This window comes from Eubalaena glacialis, chromosome 10, assembly GCF_028564815.1.
Source record: "Eubalaena glacialis isolate mEubGla1 chromosome 10, mEubGla1.1.hap2.+ XY, whole genome shotgun sequence".
NCBI classification, from domain to species: Eukaryota; Metazoa; Chordata; class Mammalia; order Artiodactyla; family Balaenidae; genus Eubalaena; species Eubalaena glacialis.
In genome coordinates, this window is record NC_083725.1 from 17,915,725 (window position 1) to 17,936,761 (window position 21,037).

Genomic DNA, 21,037 nt, shown 5'->3' on the forward strand with positions numbered 1-21,037 from the left:
TCACTTAATTTTGACTAGTATTCAGTTAACATGGAGCAGTTTGGGATTCATAAACATATTTTTATATCATTTCAGAGTATTTTTTGTTTATGTTAAATTTATTGGTTTTTATTACATAATTTTAGATTCTCACTACACAAATAACTCAAAGGCTTAAGAGTGGATTATTGAAATTAAATGTAGTGGAAAAATTAGTGACAAATACTTCAACTCAAAATAATTTTAGACATAAAGTGAAGAGATTCTTTCCAAATATCTGTGAATGTGGTGATTTTATGCAATTAAGTAAAAAAGAAAGTATAAAAAATACAACCACAAATCTCTGATAATTAAATTTTACAGAATCAGTAATCTATTTGCCCCTTGGGTATTATTTTTTACTTTTATTATTTTTTATGAGACTTCATCAAATACATCTGCAGTGGACAGGAATAAAGACGCAGACGTAGAGAATGGACTTGAGGATACGGGGAGGGGGAAGGGTAAGCTGGGACAAAGTGAGAGAGTGGTATGTACATATATACACTATCAATTGTAAAACTGATAGCCAGTGGGAAGCAGCTGCATAGCACAGCGAGATCAGCTCGGTGCTTTGTGACCACCTAGAGGGGTGGGATAGGGAGGGTGGGAGGGAGGGAGATGCAAGAGGGAAGAGATATGGGAACATATGTATATGTATAACTGATTCACTTTGTTATAAAGCAGAAACTGACACACCATTGTAAAGCAATTATACTCCAATAAAGATGTTTAAAAAAAAAAAGAGTCCATTGTTTAATTTCCATGTATTTGTGAGTTTTCCTTTTGTTATTGATTTCTAGTTTCATTCCTTGTACATACATGGGCTTTTGAAAGAGGCTTGATAATACCAGTAAAGAACATCTTTACATTTCAAATGGCTTGCTCAAGTCTTGTAAATACACAAGCAACATAGTCAATATCTGCAATAATCTGAGGCTATCACTTCAAGGCCAAAGCATTATGAACTATATAGATACCAGGATTTCTTTAAAAGACTGAACCAGAAGAAAATGGCATAAAAGTCAAGAGTTTGACACTTAGCAACATTTGATAATTTTTTTACTCACCGTAAAAATCTACAATATATCATTGGCCTTATTATTAAAAACACATTCAAATACTACAACAAAACATTAACAAATAGTCTCCAGAAACAAATGAAAGTAAATATTGTGCTGTCAGTACAGCGCCACTAGCCACATGTGGCTACTGAACATGAAATGTGATTAGCGCAACCAAGGAAATGATTTTTAATTTAATTTAATTTTAATTTAAACAGCCACATGTGACTAATGGCTATAATATTGTACAGTTCAGCTTTAGAATGAGTGAAGTAATAGACCCTCATTTTTCGATGCTGATTGATCACATTTAAATTAGAGCATTCAATTTGTTGAGGAGAGACATGGGGTATGCTGTGGAATGACACAGACACACTTCAGTGCAATCAGAGAAGAGTAATGGTAACAAAACTGGAAACTCTATCAACTCAGAACTAGGTTAAACGAACTTAAGGTAACTTTGGTGGGACAATGATAAGTGATATAAGCATTTAAGAGTGCAATGATTGGAAGAACGATTAGATGTATTTTGAAAGTTTCCTATGCGAAGAATTAGAACCAAAAGGAAAGATTTCTAATGTGTGTTCCCTTATTTAGAGGAGCCTGGTCCTAAGCTATATGGATTGACCTTTATACTGATGTTACAGTACTATAATTTCACTTCCTCTCCCTAAGAAACACAGTCCAAACAAAGAAATCACCCTGGAGTAACAATATTTCCACTCTTGTGACCTCAAGTATATTAATGGAAATGGAGGATACTTTTATTCTGAGAGGACAGTTTAGAGACAAAGCTTATGAAGTCATTTGAGGTCCTCTGGAGGGGATCTCATCTCATACTTTTAAGGTCAGCAAGAACCAGGGTTGTAGGGTCTGTACATTGACATAATACTAGTTGGTTTGTCTCAATGAGTTTGTGGGTTTAGACTGTGATCCTTGATTCTTACTGAAATCTAGAGAACAACTGTTTACCAAATTTCAAATAATTATCTTAAGCACAAAGACTGCTATTATGATTTCACTAAGTTTTCTCCTACATTTCACATTTTCTCTAAACTTGAATCATTTAGACTGCTCCTTTCCAGGCCTTACATTTCTTAAAATCAAACTATGAATGATGATGTTTTGCTGTTCTGTCGTCATACTCAGCACTGGAAACAATCCTTCAAATTTGGTTTCCTCTTCATAGCAGCATTATTCACAATATCCAAAAGATGGAAACAACCCAAGTGTCCATCAACAGATGAATGGATAAACAAAATGTGATATATATATAATGCAATGGAATATTATTCAGCTTTAAAAAAGGAAGGGAATTCTGACATATGATACAACATGGATGAACCTTAAAGACATTATACTAAGTGGAATAAGCCAGTACAAAGGACAAATACTATACAATTCCACTTATATGAGCTACCTAGGATGGTTTAATTCATAAAGACAGAAAGTAGAATGGTGGTTGCCTGGGGGGAGGGGAATTATTGTTCAATGGATACAAAGTTTCTGTTTGGGATGATGAAAAATTCTGGGGATAGGTCGAGATGGTGGTTGTACAATATTGTGAATGTCATAAACACCCCTGAATTGTACACTTAAAATGGTTTAAATGGTCATTTTTATGTTATGTATATTTTAACAGTAATTATTTTTATTTTGTTTCCTCCTACCTTGGATTTCATTAAACTATCCTTGCAGTATAAGTGAGGTCATCTATAGAGAATGGCTGGTATTGGCTTTTTTTGTATCTTTCCTCTAGCAAATGTAGTTTAAGAACATGTTAATCTGATTTCCAATCACATAATCAGGTGGATGAGCATTATCAGTGTTATATGCAATAGTCATGTCCCAGGCATCAATAATACCCACGTTGAGATCCACAAAAATATCCCTCATGGTAAGATTCTGAATATAACCATGAAAGTCACTAAACATCTCTGCATTTTGAGACACCCCCCTGGTGTTTTCAGTTTTCAGGATCACCTTGGTCTCTGGGCTTCGCAAGAAGAGACGTTCAATGGCCTTTTGAACATTGATGGCCCTACGGATAAAGATTTTGATGGGGAAGGGTCTGAAGTGCTGACCGAGAGTGATGACAGTGGCTGTGTCATTGTCTCCTGCTAGCCGGTCAATTTCCCGTGGGATATAATTTTCATCCTTCACTGAGAACAGATTTTTGGTAATAAATGGATGACCATGTTTTTTCCACTGAATCAAAATATGTCTTTCAGCATCCAGAAGCACATGTGTTTTAAAGATCCCAGCTCCATGATGATCAAAACATTTTAAGGCTGACGGGGAAAAAAATCAATAAATCTTTTTACAAAAGGAAAATAATGATATAATTTTTAAATGCACATATTTGTAAAATTCTAGCCAAGATCACTTCTAACTCTAAGAGCATTGCTGCCTGCGGGAGGAAGGGAACTTTAACAGGTGCATTAAAATCTTAACAAAATTTTGAACTTATTATCAGCATAGAGAAAGAGGAAGAAAATGTTAATACTTGTGAATGAAAAAAATAAAATTTAACTTTTTATTAAAAGCCCAAATCCAAATATTTGGCAAATTTTTAAAAATAATAAATGTCAGAAAAGGGAAGCAAAGAATTCTACTATAAAAATAACCTCTGAAGGCAACTATAGTTTCAAAATAAAAATAAAATACATACTTTTTATCACTTTTTGTAAGTAGTGAATCCACTGACACAGTGTTGAATCTCCCATGAGGTAAATTAGTTTTCTCTTCAAGCAGTCATTTATATTTTTTGTTTCATTTAACTTGATCTGTTTGCAAAATGCTGCAATCTACCTTCTTTTCACAGTATAACCACTGGGAAAAGGAGTCTTCGTGCCAAGCTGACATTTTGTTTCTATGTTCTCACTCTCTGGCAATAAAAATTCCCACAGTCAGCAACTTTTATTATCACAAATTACTTCAGAAACACTTTCCTCATTTTCTTCCTCTTTTTCCCCTTTTCCCTCCACCCTTCTCTATCTCTGCCATCCTCTCTTCCCAAATATTTATTTAATAAGATCATGTTAAGGGATGAGTTAAAAGTTCTCACTTTTGAATAATCCCAATAATGAATGGTATTTCCTAGACTGGGGTTAAATTTTTTTCTTTGTGCATTTGCAATGTTTCCCAGGGCTTCATCTTGTCCCTAAGGCCACTCAGTTGTGAGACAGCTAGCCAAAATCAGGGGGAAATGTGTGGTGGCAAAAGAGCAGGACTCGGTAGCCCAGCTGAATATCATACCCATGACACTGGCGGGGGGGACTGGACATCTTCTCCCCCTCAAACGCCTTATCCATGGAGAAAGCTTGAACACCTTTACAAGATGACTATTACACATTGTTTATTTTGTACGTATCAGAACCATGTTTTCTAGTTAATAGGAAAACTCCTTCAATGTTTCTTTCTTGTGCCCAGAACTGAACTTAATATTCTGTGTGGTCTGATTAGTGCAGAAAAAGAGAGGAACATTATCCGCTTATTCTGAATATTCCACTTTGAAGTGGCCTAAGCTGAATTCACTGACTCATATCAAGCTTTCCATCCATGTGTGACTCAGGCCATTTTTTTATTTTGCCACTTTAAAAACACATCTTTTTGTCATCTACCTACATTGTTCAGATTTGGGGTATATGTTTAGGGACTTAAGTTTGTCCATACTGAATTATATCAGGTTTATAAATGGCTCCTAAAATAAGTGTGGCACTGTCTTATAAGAAACTGCCTGACTTTACTAGAAATTACTGTCCAGGCAAGAGAGAAACCACAGGGGTGTTAAGAGGACTCAAGTGGCTTCAAGGGTCAAAGAACTTTCTTTGGTGTAAACGTTGGGTATGGACAATGGTTGCCATGGCAGAGAAGGGATCTGTCTTTCTCATAGACTGTGAGCTTTAGGTCTGGGTTCCTGATTCATTTATATCTCCACAGGATTTAGCAAAGTTCTTTGCCTACAGTAGGTCCTCAATAAACATGTGCCAAATATATGAGAAAAAGGCAATGGATAAATGCATACCCCACTGACTGTTAAAACAGGAGTAATTTGCTTTTCTGAAGTTGACTTTACTTTCAGGATAGTAGAAACATCACTTTGATAAGTGAGATGGCTTTGTATTGACCACTGAAGTTTATGTGATAAAATTTAAAAGATCCACAGGAATTGCTAGTTCATAGAACTTTAACTGAGATGGTTTGGCTGAAAGAGAGATTTCCTAGCTCTGTAGTTCATTTGAGACATTTTCACCAGTATCCAATTATTGGCTTTTCAGGAACAAATCCCAAGTTGAAATACAAATACAAATAACCTGTACATTTTGAGAGAAGGCAGCTGAAATGAAGGGTTACCTAGCCTTTTATATCTGACTCAAGACAAAAATTGGTTTAAATTGATATGAAAATAATTTCCAAGAATAAAACCCCTTCTGCAAAACCCAAGATGATTAATACTATTTATCTCAGGAAATGAAAGATTGAAATGGTTAATGTTCAAGAAATATCTCTTAAAGTAAGAATGTCCTTTAAATGGATAAATTGTGAACACAATAGACTTGTTACATGGCAAGACCTCGATGGAGGTAAAGTCCTTCATTATTTCAAGCCCCATGTTGGACCTTCAAGAAATGGGAAAGTAAAATAGCCTGATAGCTGTCCAGACATTAAATTAAGAATGAATCATGGGGGACTTAGAGGGATCAAACCACTCTCAACTCTCTGCAAATAATTTTTCCTTCATTTTGATATATTTTAGATATTTTGCAGGGAATAGACGGGCCAGGATTCTATAAAACTGTTCTCCTACTGATGACAAGAATGCAGAGATCTAGAGAGTCACTCACCTTCTTTGTGCAATTAATCAAATATATTTCTCTTTGATTTTACCTTCCAAATGATTTTCTACCACAAGCCACCCTTTCCACATTTACCACTCGTAGTAATTCAGTCCTTCAAGGACATTTTCCTAGGCAGGTAATTCTCTAACTCGAGCATGCATCAAAATCATCTAGAGTGCTTGTTACAACTCAGATTGCTGGGTTTCATCTTCAGAGCTTCTGATTCGATAGTTCTGGGCACTTGAAGAGATATCTGTACTTCCATGGTCATAGCAGCATTATTCACAATAGCCATGATATGGGAACAACCTAAGTGTCTCTCAATGGATAAATGGGTAGAGAAAAATATGGTTTATATGTACAATAGCCTTAAGAAAGAAAGTCCTGCCATTTGCAACAATATGGATGACCTTGGAGGACATTTTGCTAAATGAATAAGCCAGATACAGAAAGACAAATACTGCATGATCTCACTTTTATGTGGAATCTAAAAAATCTGAACTCAGAGAGAAGAAACAGAGAGTAAAATGGTGGTTGCCAAGAGTTGAGGGTTGGGGAACTGGGGAGATGTTGGTTAAAGGGTACAAACTTTCAGTTAGAAGATGACTAAGTTCTGGGGATCTAACGTACAGCATGGTGAGTATAGTTAATAATAATGTATTGTATACTTGAAATCTGCTAAGAAAGTAGATATTAAGAGTTCTCACCACACACACAAAAATGCGAATTATGTGAGGTGATGGATATGTTAATCAGCTTGATTTTAGTCATTGTCCTACAACGTATATGTGTATCAAAACAGCATGTTGTACACCTTCAATATATACAATTTTGATTTGCCAATCATACCTCAATGAGGTAGAAAAAATTAGTTCTGGGGAGGGGTCCACAAATTGGGTTTCCAACAAACTCTCAAGTGATGCTGAGGCTGCTAATACAAGGACATTACTTTGAGAACTATGTCCTAGATTGTTATAATATTGTCTTTCTGCCCCTTTGGGTTATCCCACTTAAATACATCCACTGTGCTGCCTGTTTTATTCCCCTACACCAAATTTTTCCATGACTTTCCATCATCAACCTGCAGGATAAGGACCAAGGTCCTCAACTGGCATAGCACTGCCTACGAGTATCTACTTCTCCAGCCTCTCCTCCCTGCACTCTCCTCCTTCACAAATCCCCCCAGGAGTCTATTTTCTGTTCTCTGTCATCTCCTTGAGAGCTCACTGTGCCAGAGCCTTGAAATATTATAGTGAATAAGTAGGTCAAATCTTATTCACTATAATATTTCAAGGCTCTGGCACAGTGAGTTTCACCTCAAGGTATAGGTCTTACCAATTAAGATGGTCACTTTACTGATCAATCAAATTCATTTCATCAGAATGAAATCCATCTGGGGGAAGGAAGGACTTCCAGGCCCAGAGCCACAGAGATCTCCAGGAGGGACAAAGGACACATTTTCCGAAATTGAGAGGGATTGCTGGAATCCCAGGGAAGGATTTTTTTAGGTCAAGTGAAAAATATTTTCTTTATCAAGGGCATCTGAGGGCTGGAGAGCAGAGTCGCTCCAGAGTATCTTACTGAGGCGCCTATCAGACCTCTCTTGGGCACAAATTAAAATTTGTCTCAGTGGGAAACTTGAACTTTAAAACTTGAAACATTGATTCTTCTACATCCATTCCAGGTAAGGTTGAAGTTGACAAAAGAGACCAATAGCCGGCTACCTCGTAAATTTGGTTACCAAAGCCAAACTTTAATGGGACCTTAAAATTAGGATTAAAAATATGTACTCATGGTATAGAGGCATTCATTTCAATGTGTCTTGTCTTAGTATTGAGTGTACCTGTGTATCACATTTCAGAAGGGGGTCCATAGTATTAGAAACTAACAGAAATGGAAAGAATTGTCAACAACTTGTTGCCTGTGTGATGTGTTCTCATGTGATACCCTTTATTTTCCCATCATGATTTTCAATAAAACTCTTAAATTAAGAAGAAAAATGACTTTTTAACTTTGAAGAAGTGAATATCTGAGGAGGTAGCATCTGATTCTGCAGCTAGGGTTGGGAGAGAGAACCCTGGTAGGAAAATGTATTTACTTTGTGACAAATGAAAGAGAAACAGGCTTAGTCCCTGGACTGGTGGGAAAGAAAGATGCCACAGAATCTGGCGTGGGCTTAAGAAGGGGCCCTAGATCTTAGTGATAGAATGATCTGTGAGAGTTCTTGGATCCAGAATCACCAATGAAGCCAACTGTTCCTTGTGTGGGCACTAAATCACCTTTGAGAAGACTGAGATATCTACTTCCATGCATTGGAGGCGGGGGCGGGGGGGCGTAGGCGGGGGAGAATAGATGGTTTGAATAGAGCAGGGGATCCAGGAAGTCAATGTGTCTTTTGGGAAGTAAAATGGGGTCAGGCAGATTATTGTCATGAACATAGCTCACTTGAGAAGCATGATTAGACCCAAAATACAGATCTGCAGATCTGCCAGACCAGGGACTTAGCATTTCCTGAGAGCAGCCAGGAGAGTGTGCAAGGAGAGCTCCTCCAGCCCAAGCTGCAAGGAGGACCATCTCAAGAGGGAGCAGATGTGGCCAACAAGGAATATGGAATCAGCACAGGTAGTCTCTGCCCATAGAGTTAAGACATGGTTCTGAGACCTTCAAGACAGGAAGGTCTCTGTGTCTTTGCAATTATTTAGGCCTTTATGTCTCCATGATTATGTCTCCTTTAGTTTTTAGTAAAATATTTATTTGAAAAAGTCCAGCCTCTTTTGGCTGAGCCATAGGATAAATGGATTTTTTCACACCTTGACCAGGAAAACAAAAAGAAGTAAAGGTGACCTAGGAGTGGAAAGGAAATCCTGTAGCCAGGTAAGGTCTGTTGTATCCTGCCCCCTCCCCTCGTGTCATCATAATGTTTGAATTGGATTTGAACTTGAATTTCCAGGATATTATGATATCCAACTTGCTTTTCTGAAAACCAAGGCCTTTCTACAGCAGTATTTACCAAACTATGGAACCACAATCCCTGAAAATGATCCATTAAATAGGTGGTCCAGGACTTCCATGGCAGTCCAGTGGTTAGGACTCTGTGCTCCCAATGCAGGGAGCACAGGTTTGATCCCTGGTTGGGGAACTAAGATCCCGCATGCCGCGCGGTGCGGCCAATAAATAAATAAATAAGTAAGTGGTCCACAGTCAAGTAATTTGGGGAAATGTTTTGTGTTCCATCCCACTTGAAGGAATAGAGACTAAAGTTAATAGATACTCTAAGGCTCTGCCTACTCGCCTGACCTCCTTTCTCCCTCTCTCATTGCATTCCAGCCTCCCTGGTCCCCCCTCATGGTTCCTGGAACATTCCAGCATGCCATTGCTTCAGATTCTATTCCTCTTCCTGAAATAGTGTTCTCCCCATAATTCACATGGCTCACTTTCTCACTTCATTCAGGTTACTGAGTGACCCATCCTCAGATTTGTGCTCAAGACAGGTCGTACCTGACCACGCTTTTAAAATAGCATTCACCATCACATTCAGATCTCTTATTCTGATGGCTTTATGTTACAAATCTATTTGTCTATTGGTTTGTTGTCTTTCTACCCCACTACAGTGTTAAATTCTCAACACCTAGAGCTGTGTCTGGAATATAGATTGTGCTATTTATAAATTGAATGAATGAATGGTGAAAAAAATAGTTACAGTTATTGCCTCACAGAGCTTACAATTTAACAGAGGGTATAAAATATATATCTGAAATTTAATAGTGTAATGAGTATTATGATTGGGGAAGAATAGAATGCAATGGAAGAGTACGGGACTAGCATTTTACCCAAACATAGAGGAAATGACGTTTAGATGAAGGCTTGTGAAATGCCAGAGCTGAGAGACACCACAGTCCATTTGTGAAATTAAAGGAGTTCAATTTGACTGACAGAGAGCAAGGCAGCAGAAAGGTGAGATAAGGGGCTTCAGAGCTAGGTAAGTCCTTGTAAACATATTAAAGAGTTTGGATTTCATCCTTAGAGCAATGCGATCATATTAAGTGTCTTGAGCAAGGAAAAGTAAAACATTGGTCTGGGTGCAGAGTGAATAGGAAGGAAACAAGGCTGTGAGCAAGGAAACATCTCTGGAGATTGTTGTAATAATCTAATTGAGGTAGGATGATAGTTTATACAAGGATAGAGGCAACAGCAATAGAGTGAAATGGCTTGGTTCAGGAGATACTTGGGAGGTACAATTCACAGGATTTGGTGATTCATTTGATGTAAAGGGTGAGGTAGACTAAGTAATGATAGCATTCCTTCCCCTTGGGTTTTTTGTTTGTTTTGGGGTTTTTGTTGTTGTTGTTGTTCTTTTTTTTGTTTTTGCATAGCATCCATTAACACTCTATAGGATTGGTATTCCATGGAATACATTATAGAAAATACTGGTCTCTAGAAAATTCCTGAACCTGGAAGTATTACAAACTCCGGAGAACTATAGACCTACATGAATTGCTTCATTGGTTGTACTCCTTTTAGCAAATAGTTCAGGATGAATAAAACCACAGTTGTAGAGGTGACCTGTATGGGACCCTGTGAATATATTACCATCTGCACTGAATCTCTGATTATAACCTAGTCAACATAAGGGAGCTTGATTAAGAAAAGTTATTAGGCAGTGTTGGTCTGAACCTAAGTCTCCTTCTTTGTATCGATGATTGTGTTTGAAGGCCCGTTTACCTGCGGAAAAGGAACCATTCTTTCTCTCTGAGATAGGAAATGTTTGCATTCCTGGTGGTCACATGGGTCAGCGCCTCACAGGGAACGTGTGGAGGCTTCACGCAGTAGAAGGCTTCCTGGTCGCGATAGTGCGGGTACTCGCACAGTTCAGCACTCCAGAGTAGGGTCAGGCCACATTTAGAGAGGACCCGGGAGGTGCCGTTGACAAACTGGCCTGTGAAGATCACCCTGTCATAGCCTTGGTTCCTTGCCCTCCAGAGAGCCGACACCCCTTCACTGGGGTGGATGAGCAGGAGAGACAGAGACACCCGGCCCTCCCAGAACAGGGTGAAGCTGACAAGGTAGGTGCCATTGTTGAAGTCTGTCACCTTTCCCGAAGCGCCTGCCTTCAGGGCTGGGGAGGACATCCTGGCCCTCAGGAAATGCCCGCCATATTCCTTCCTGCGTCCCAAGTGGTCCCTCACCTCCAGCAGGACGTCTAGCTGATCCCCCCTGCAGTATGTGTCTTGAGGGCTGAGGAGGGTGGCTTTGCTATGTGTGGTGCTGGTGGTGGAGCTCACGTGGGTGAAGGGTCTGGGTGGGACCAGCTGGTCTAGTTTCTCCATGACCCCCTTTATTCTCAGCTCAGTCTCTGTTGGTGAAAATTCTGGATCGGGTGGTACTTCTGGGTAGAAGGACTTTCTGAAGGTGTTCCAATGATTCAGAGAGATAGGGTTTCTCAAGCTGAACAAGGAACTGAAGTATTGAGAGAAAAGGGATATATTATCAGCAAATAATATGGCTTGTTTTTCAACATAAATTATTATGGTTTAGTTTACATACATTTCAGTAGATGCAATCACATATCAAAAATGGGTTCTAACTAGTTTTCAGTTTTGAAATCACAGGATTAATTTCCATGAAATGTGACTTCCTGTGCTGCCAGCTGATGATTTCTTCTAGAAGTCATTGGCTTAAAAATTAAATATATAGAATAATTATATACTATTTAATGATTAGATTTTTGTGTTTCCCTTCACCATCTCCTTATTTGGTCTATTTTTCTTTATGAAAATCCTATAGCCATATTATAGGCAATATGGAAAACAGCATATTTTTAAAAATATGATCCTACCTAAGCTTTGCTATCTTTATAGTATTTTTTAATTATTATGTCCTTTCTTTTTCCTTCTATACATATATTTTATCTAGTTGTAATCATACTAAAAATATAGTTCTAATACTTTTTTGCAGATAATACCATGGATTATAAACGTTTTAATATTGTTACATAATTTTCACAATCATTTTTAATGGTTACATGATACTCCATCAAGAGGATGTAAAATGGGTTGTGTGGCCAATGATATTGGACAATTGGATTATAGCTATTCATTTCCATTTTACATCACATTTGGATATTTTCCAACTTTTCATATACAGGATTACTTCCTTATGATGGATTCCTAGGGATGGAAATACCAGATCATATATTGTTGAATTAAGTTATCAATCAACCAAAGTATAAATATAAACATTTTTATTCTTCTTGACTGTCAAATATATTCTCAAGAGTTTATATTGCCATCAGCAATATGTAAGACTAGCTGTCATGCCACACCAGTGTCTCTTTTATCATTGCAGCAAAGTGTAAGAGTTATGTATAATGCTCCTTAACAAGAGTACTGAGAGACATATGTAGTCATATCAAAAGTGTGTTTGTTTAGCTGACAATGAATGCCATGAATTCACCTGGACAATGAGGTAATTGGAGGAAATATTACCACCAATTTAAAGTCTGTTCAGGTCCCAGGAATCTCTCAAGCCCCATGGAGGTACATTTAGCCATGGCCTAAAATGACATAGGTGAAGCTGGGGTTGGAAACCACCCCTGTTTGTTTCTTAATTGGCTTGTTTGTGTTTTGCTTTGTTTTGCTTTTTAAGTCGACTGCTGTTTAATATTTATACAGAAAGGCTTGAAGCCCAGGTGTCTTATTTCCCGTGTCATAACTATAGTCAAAGATTTTTCTGGAACAAGATATTTAGTTATGCCAAAACAATTATATAACATCACATATATCATATTCTAATAATTGGATCATTGCCTGAATAAAAGAGTCATACAAAATCCATTTTCTGACTGAGGAGTTTGGATAGCTGTCTGCTCACCAAGAGAAAGGGGTTGGATATCTCAATTAAGTCTCCCTTACAAAATTCATCACTTTAAATACTGTTGGTTAAATTATAAAACATTGTCATTAAAACTATTTGCAAGGGCAGGACAGGAATAAAGACGCAGTCGTAGAGAATGGACTTGACACGGGGACAGGGAAGGGTAAGCTGGGACGAAGTGAGAGAGTATCATTGACATATATACACTACCAAATGTAAAATAGATAGCTAGTGGGAAGCAGCCACATAGCTGAGGGAGATCAGCTTGGTGCTTTGTGACCACCTAGAGGGGTGGGATAGGGAGGGTGGGAGGGAGATGCAAGAGGGAGGAGATATGGGGATATATGTATATGTATAGCTGATTCACTTTGTTATAAAGCAGAAACTAACAAACCATTGTAAAGCAATTACACACCAATAAAGATGTTAAAAAATAAAATAAATTATTTGCAAATGTGACAGGTGAAAATGGAGACTTACTAGTGTTTTAAATTACATTTATTTTAATACTAGTGTGTTTCAACTTTATTTTCCCTCAAACACTGGTTTTACTAATATATTTCTTCTCTTCCATATGGTCTGTTTCCGTTGTTGAATTTTTTATTTTGATTTCAATGTTTTTTAATTTCTCGGTTGACATCAGTTCTTTATATAACAAACATCTTAACATTTAGTCTCTCAATTTTGCAGAAAATATTTTATCAGTTCATATCTTGACATTTTTAGAAGTATTTAAATTTATAGTTAAACCACTGAAAAATTCCTTTGTGACATAATTCTATTGCTTCTAATCTTAGACTGTTCTCCATACTTTCATTATCTAAGTATTCAATTCTATTTTTTTAAACAAGAAAATGTTTATTTAGTGGATAAAAATACACTATCAGTAGAGCACAAAATTTTGAGAAAATATTTGTTCTATAGGAATTAGCACTACTGGAAAATCATGAAAATACGTCACTTCAAATTATAAACAAGTACATTTGTACTAAGTTTATCAGGTACAAAGTGAAGAGAAAAATCGACCATTTTATTAAGTAAAAATCTAGTCGGCCAAACTAGATCACTTAGACTACCCAAATTCATTCTAATTAGATTTAGTTAAATTAGCAGGATAATTACGTTTTGAATTTATTTTTACATTTTATTACATTATTGTCATCCTTTTTTATTATCATGTATGATCATAATTTCACTATCTGGTAAATAATCGCTTCCAAAAATTTTTTTTCTCTTAAATAGAATAACAATTTTGTTACTTCTTGTTAAGATCATAGCACATTTAAATTAACAAATGAAACACCTAATGGTTTGGTCAATATCTACCCATGGAAATTTTTTTTTAAATAACTGGGTTGCCCGTGCACTTGATGAACTGGTTGACTTCAGGGCTGTTGAAGCAGACGTGGTCAGAGCAGTCATGAAACTGACTGTTGGCAAAGTACTCAAAGGCAAACCCAATAATGTGGTCACCGAGCCAGGTTGGAGGATCCAATAGTGAGACATCTGTTTGCCGCAGCAGACTCCATGTAACTCAAGACTACTGGAGCCATCTTGTACCGACTAGAGCTGCTCAGAAATTCCAGAAGCTGCCTCAGGCCTCACCACTCCAACCAGCCTTCAGTCACCTCTGTATTGGTCGGAAAGCCGGAAATGGGTTTTAGGGCAAACAAGTCTAAAAACTTAACTTTGAATTAGCCTGTGTACATGAATTTATGCTTCATTCTGTGTTTTTCCTCATACCTTCAATGTGTGTGTATAAACCAAATGAACTAAATGCTTTAAAATATTTGGAAAGTTAACCAGAAAGCACACTTGTAATGTATTCAAACAGTTGTGATTGTACATATATATCAAAAGTATTAAATAAGTAGATTTAGATAAAGAACAATCAAGTTACCTGTGAAATTATTAAGAGAGTTCTACTCCCAAACATGAAATCATGCCATAGTACTATTGGTTTTCTACTCCTGACTATACATTTTCAGTTTTACTCCTTTATTTTCTCTCCTCTCCTTTCTTCTCCTTTCCCCTCCCTTCCCCTCCTCTTTTTCCCTCCTTTGCTCCCTCCCTCCTTCATTTCTCTTTTTTCCTTCCCTCCCTTCCTTCTTCCATAAAATACATAGTGAATCCATGCTATGCACCCTGTATTGTGTTAGCTGTGGAGACATGTGGAGACAAAAGCAAGACACACCCAATCTCCCCTTAACAACAATTTTATATTTTAAGTTGGAAGACTTAGATGGAAATTGGGAAACAAAATGAAAAATTACAGTATCATTAACAATAATGATTAGCAAATGTTTTCTATGCGTCGATGCTGTTCTAACCATTTTAATTGTATTTTCTAATTTATCCTCACAACAACCCTATGAAACTAGTAGAACTGCTTCCCCTCTTCTACAGAAAGTGAAACTGAGGCCCTGAGAAAGTTAAATAACTTGGACAGGGATGCAGAGCTAGTAAGTGGTGGGAAGTGTGATTCAACAGCAGGGAGGCGGGCTCCAGAACCTGTAGTCTTAACCACTAAATTGTACCACACACTAGAGAAGTTCTTTGGTTGACAAGAAGGGAATAAATTAAACAGCTTAGCTGGTTTATTTTGACCATAAATTTTTAATATATATGTATTTCGTGCCTTTTATGTAAGTATAATTTTGACGTAGCTTAGCAGTGAACCTTTCCTCTTGATGTGGTTACTATGGGTTCTTTTACTAAGTTTTAGTTCACATTTATCTTTTAATGTATGGAATCCAGTTCTGCTTGAAAATATGCTCCAAATTTTGACTGCAGGACTAGAAGGTGTTCTGGCTACCAAGTAGATTGATCAAATAAACCTTCCAAATAAATGGCTTTTCAAATGGGTTTGGCAAAGGATATGTGTGTAGTAAAGATACATTTCATGTTTAAGCAATGATAGACTGTTCCCTTAGGAGAAGATGGTTAGAATTGCACAGCTAGCATTTCCCACGGCAATTTCGAGATAAATAAGGGAATCTTTCAGTTTGGGAACTGATGTGCTCTCTACAGCTACAGCCTTATCTAAAAGCTCATATTTCAGATTCTACAGAGAGATGCTTCAGTTTCTGTGTGTGTGTGTATTATATATGTATCAAGTGGTTTCTAATTTTTTTTCCCATGAAAATGTGCCAAATAATCCTAGAGGGGGAAAAAAAGGGTTCTTTGTATATTTTGGATAACAGTTCTTTGTCAGATGTATCTTTTGCAAATACTTTCTCTGTCTGCAGCTTTTCTTCTCATTCTCTTGCCTTTCATAGAGCACAAGTTTTTAATTATAAAGATGTCTAGATTATGAATTATTTCCTTCATGGATTGTGCCTTTGGTATGATATCTAAAAAGTCATCTCCATACCCAAGGTCAGTTAGGTTTTCTCCTTTGTTATCTCCTAGAAGTTTTATAGTTTTATAGTTTTGCATTTTACATTTAGGTCTATGATTCATTTTTAGTTAATTTTTGGAAAGGGTGTAAGCTCTGTGTCTCGATTTTTTTTTTTTTTTGGCATGGATGGATGACCAGTTGTTCCAGTACCAGTTACTGAAAAGACTGTCTTTGCTCCATTGTCAAGCATCAGTTGACTTTATTTATGTGGTTCTGTTTCTGGAGTCTCTTTTCTGTTCCCTTGACTAGTTCATCATTCTTTCACCAATAATATCATACTGCCTTGATTACTGTAGCTTTATAGTAATTCTTGAAGTCAGGTAGCGTCAGTCCTCTGACTCTGTTCTTTAATATTGATTTGCCTACCCTGGGGGTTTTGCCTCTCCATATAAACTTTAGAATCAGTTTTTCATATTTTGTATGACTGGATTTTGTCATTCTTTTGTCTATCTAGATTCAATCAAGTGGATAGAAAGATCTACTCTACTGGTTCTTATGGTAAAGATACTCTTTGCCCTCTTTACTGATCTTAATAATAATTTTAATTTAACTAATTATTTCTGATTAATTATGAAAGGAAGTACACAATTATTATTTGCAGCTGATATGATTATATACCCAGAAAAACCAATCTAGTGAAAGGAACAAATGTGTAAACTTATTATTACAAAAAGTGAATAATTTGAAAGATATATAAGTAGAACTCCATGGGCATCTAAAAGAGATTGCTGCAAACTTGGCCTCAGACTGTTAAAAATGGCTTCATGAGGGGAAAATGGGAATTATTGTTTAATGGTCACAGAGTTTCTATTTGGAGCAATGAAAACGTTTTGGGAATAGATAGTGGTGATTATGAATGTTATTAATGCCATTGTATTATACACTTTAAAATGGTGAAAATGTTAAAGTTTTATGTCATATTTAACCACAATTTTTACAATTAATAATGTAATGTACCCAACATCATTGAATTATATACTTTAAATAGGTGAATAGTATGTTATGTAAGTTATATCTCAATAAAGCTTTTTTTTTTCGTTAAAGAATTTCTTCACGGAGCTGATGACATTTGATTCTCAAAAGATGAGAGGAAGATTACCAGACAGAGAAGCGGAGAGAGGATTTTTAGGCAGAGCTATTCTTGGCACTGAGATTTTTTTCCTTTCGGAAAAAAAACTTTATCTTTACTACATATCTGTAAACTGTGGCCATAAGTCCAGAACCATTAACTTTCCATCAAGAACAATTCTTTGAGTCAAGAAGGCAATTAATGTCAAAAAGAAAAGAAAAAAGAGCAAAAAGTCTAACCTAAGTATTTAAAGGGCTTGGAGAAGCTCTGAGGAACAAACTAATAAGCAGAATCAGCCATCCTGGTTTCCTTCTTTCTGACAATGGTTTTCATTAATTATAGCTACGCAATTCTGCTTCCTGATTTCTTTATAAAAACAAATATCCTAAAGTTCTTATGTTATAAAGATCCCAATAACAACCAAATTAAAGAAGAGTCTAAGCTAATAGATGATAAAGACATTGTGGAGGATTTTGAAGAACTGTAACTTATTCTTCTTGACATGGGACTTCCAGAGCGGAGTTTTCATCTGATTACTCAGGGCTAAGGTGTGTTTATTCTTGATTTTATTAGGATTCTTGTTTTCAGGATTCATTTCCCAACACTGGGTGCTTAATGATTGAGGAGACAAACTCTGAAGTTAAAGAGGTGGGGATCTTCTCCGAGAGTGAGGTTGCTGAAGACTCAAAATAGATAGCTTAATAAGACATGAGATATTCCTAGAAAATAAAAACGTCTCCTTCAACCCTGATATGGTGATTACATACTACCGTAAAAAGAGCAGTAGGTTTTGATTCCTGGTATCACCATTTACTACTTTTGTGATTATGCATTCAATGAAGCCTCATTTCCTCACTCTTAAAGTAGGGTTCTTTACACATGGGACATTTGTGTTGAGAGATAATAATAGAATAAACTTATTTAGTTTCAGGTGTGCATTTTAAAAATAGCAAATCACTGGCTCTTTAAATTTTTTTTACTCCAGAATGAGAACCTTACCTACGCCTAACTATCATCTCTTTGGAAATTGGGATACAATTTCTCTTTTCAGTTCAAGCATACCTTGGTATTTTGCATGAGGCATTGGGGTAACAAAGGAAGTGTTAGAGGCAAGAGTCATGGAAAGGCATGATGTTGAGAGACAAGGGCAGATTCTACATCTTTGTCTTGTTTCCAATCTCCTCATTTTCAAGTACATCCTGATTCTAACTAGATTCACCAAATTTAGGTAACACAGGAACTGGTGTGAGCAGACCTCAGGTATATATGCTGTTTTTTGTTTTGTTTCATTTAACTAAAATACAGTAAAATTGACTTTGTTTAATGTACAATTCTATGAGTTTCGACACATGTCTAGATTTGTATAAGCACCATCACAATCAGAAAAGAGACCAGTTTCATCATCCCCAAACACTGGCCCTTTGTAGTAACATGCTCTCTCCTCCCCTAACCTTTGGCAACCACTGATCTATTCTCCATAGCTATAGTTTCACCTTTTTTCCATAAATGTCACATAAATGGAATCATGTATGTGATCTTTTTTTTTCGCTGCAGTTGGGTCTTCGTTGCTGTGCGCGGGTTTTCTCTAGCTGCGGTGAGCGGGGGCTACTCTTTGTTGTGGTGCGTGGGCTTCTCATTGCAGTGGCTTCTCTTGTTGTGGAGCATGGGCTCTAGGCACGAGGGCTTCAGTAGTTGCGACACACAGGCTCAGTAGTTGCGGCATGTGGGCTTTAGGGAGTGCAGGCTTCAGTAGTTGTGGTGCATGACCTCAGTAGCTGTGGCTCGCGGGTTCTAGAGCACAGGCTCAGTAGTTGTTGCTCAAGGGCTTAGTTGCTCCACAGCATGTGGGATCTTCCCAGACCAGGGATCGAACCCGAGTCCCCTGCATTCCCAGGCGGATTCTTAACCACTGTGCCACCAGGGAAGTCCCTATGTGACCTTTTGAGACCAGCTTCTTTCCATCAGCATATTGCCCTTGAGATCTGTCCATATTGTTGTGTGTCAGTAGTTTGTTCATTTGCATTGCTGAGCAATATTCCATTGTATGGATGTACGAGTTTGTTTATCCATTGACTTACTAAAGAACATTTGGGCTGTATCCAGTTTGGGGCAATTATGAATAGAGCTGCTATGAACATTCGTGTACAGGTTTTGTGTGAATATGAGCTCTCATTGCTCTATGATTTTGCCCTGAAGGGAAGCTTTGGCAATGCCTTAGGGACATTTTTGGGTTTGGGGGGTTTTCTCGGGGGAGTTATTTTTTTTTCTTCATTTTTTTTTTTTTTACATTTTATTGGAGTATAGTTGATTTACAATGTTGTGTTAGTTTCAGGCATACAGCATAGTGATTCAGTCATACATATACATATATTCATTCTTTTTCAGATTCTTTTCCCATATAGGTTATTATAGAATATCCCTGTGCTATACAGTAGGTCCTTGTTGGTTATCTATTTTATATATGGTGGTGTGTGTATGTTAATCCCTACCTCCTAATTTATCCCTCCCCCCCCACATTTCCCCTTTGGTCACTGTAAGTTTGTTTTTGAAATCTGTGAGTTTATTTCTGTCTTGTAAACAAGTTCATTTATATCATTTAAAAAAAAAATTAGATTCCACATATGAGTGATATCATATAATATTTGTCTTTTTCCGTCTGACTTACTTCACTTAGTATGATAATTTCTAGGTCCATCCTTGTTTCTGCAAGTGGCATTATTTTGTTCTTTTTTATGGCTGAGTAATTTCCCAATGTATATATGTACCACATCTTCTTTATCCATTCATCCGTTGATGGACATTTAGATTGGTTACCTGTCCTGGCTATTGTAAATACTGCTGCAATGAACATTGGGGTGCATGTATCTTTTCAAATTATGGTTTTCTCTGGATATATGCCTAGGAGTGGGATTGCTGGACCATATGGTAGCTCTATGTTTAGTTTTTTAATGAACCGCCATACTGTTCTCCATAGTGGCTGTTACCAATTTACATTCCAACCAACAGTGTAAGAGGGTTCCCTTTTCTCTACAGACTCTCCAGCATTTATTGTTTGTAGACATTTTGATGATGGCCATTCTGACCAGTGTGAGGTAATACCTCATTGTAGACTTGATTTGCATTTCTCTGATAATTAATGATGTTGAGCATCTTTTCATATGATATTTGGCTATCTCTGAGGGACATTTTTGATTGTCACAACTAAAGCAGAGTGGGGGTTTGTTGGGGGGTGGGGAGGCTGAAGAGTTGCTGCTATCATCTAGTGGGTAGAAGCCAAGGTGCATTATCTGACAATGCACAGGACAGCCCCCAACAACAAAAACTGATTGGACCAAAATATCAATAGTTCTACAGTTGAGAGACCTGCTTTACAGGAAATACCTGAGTGGGAATTACAAGGGTATATGGTAAGTAAGTGTATCTTTAACTTTACAAGAAACAGCCAAACTGTTTTCCAGAGTGGGTATATGTTTTGGCATTCTCACCAGCAATGAGAGTTCCAGGAGTTCCACGTTCTTACCAGCAGTTGATATTGCAGGGTTTTCTTTAGTTGTATTTTTTGCCATTCTACTAGGCACATAGGGACAGCTCATCAGAGTTTTAATTTGGATTTCCTTAATGGCAAACCACATTCATTATATATGTTTTAATTTGCTTATTTGCTAGCCATATATCCTCTTTGGTAAAGGATCTATTCAAGTTTTTGGGCCCAATTGTTAATTGAATTGTTTGCTTTCTTACTGTTGAATTTTGAGAGTTTCTTATACAGTTG

General features: G+C 37.1%; 1 protein-coding gene across 1 annotated transcript in view; it reads right to left on the reverse strand.

The window, feature by feature from the left end:
* Nucleotides 1-2,837: 2,837 nt before the first annotated feature.
* The window catches only part of NXPE2 (neurexophilin and PC-esterase domain family member 2), a 30,172-nt gene continuing 11,972 nt past the window's right edge, over nt 2,838-21,037 (reverse strand). The window contains 5 exon segments of the mRNA XM_061203670.1: nt 2,838-3,373; nt 3,754-3,961; nt 5,635-5,704; nt 10,646-11,426; nt 20,786-20,879. Coding sequence (XP_061059653.1) covers nt 2,838-3,373; nt 3,754-3,961; nt 5,635-5,704; nt 10,646-11,426; nt 20,786-20,879 — 1,689 coding nt within the window.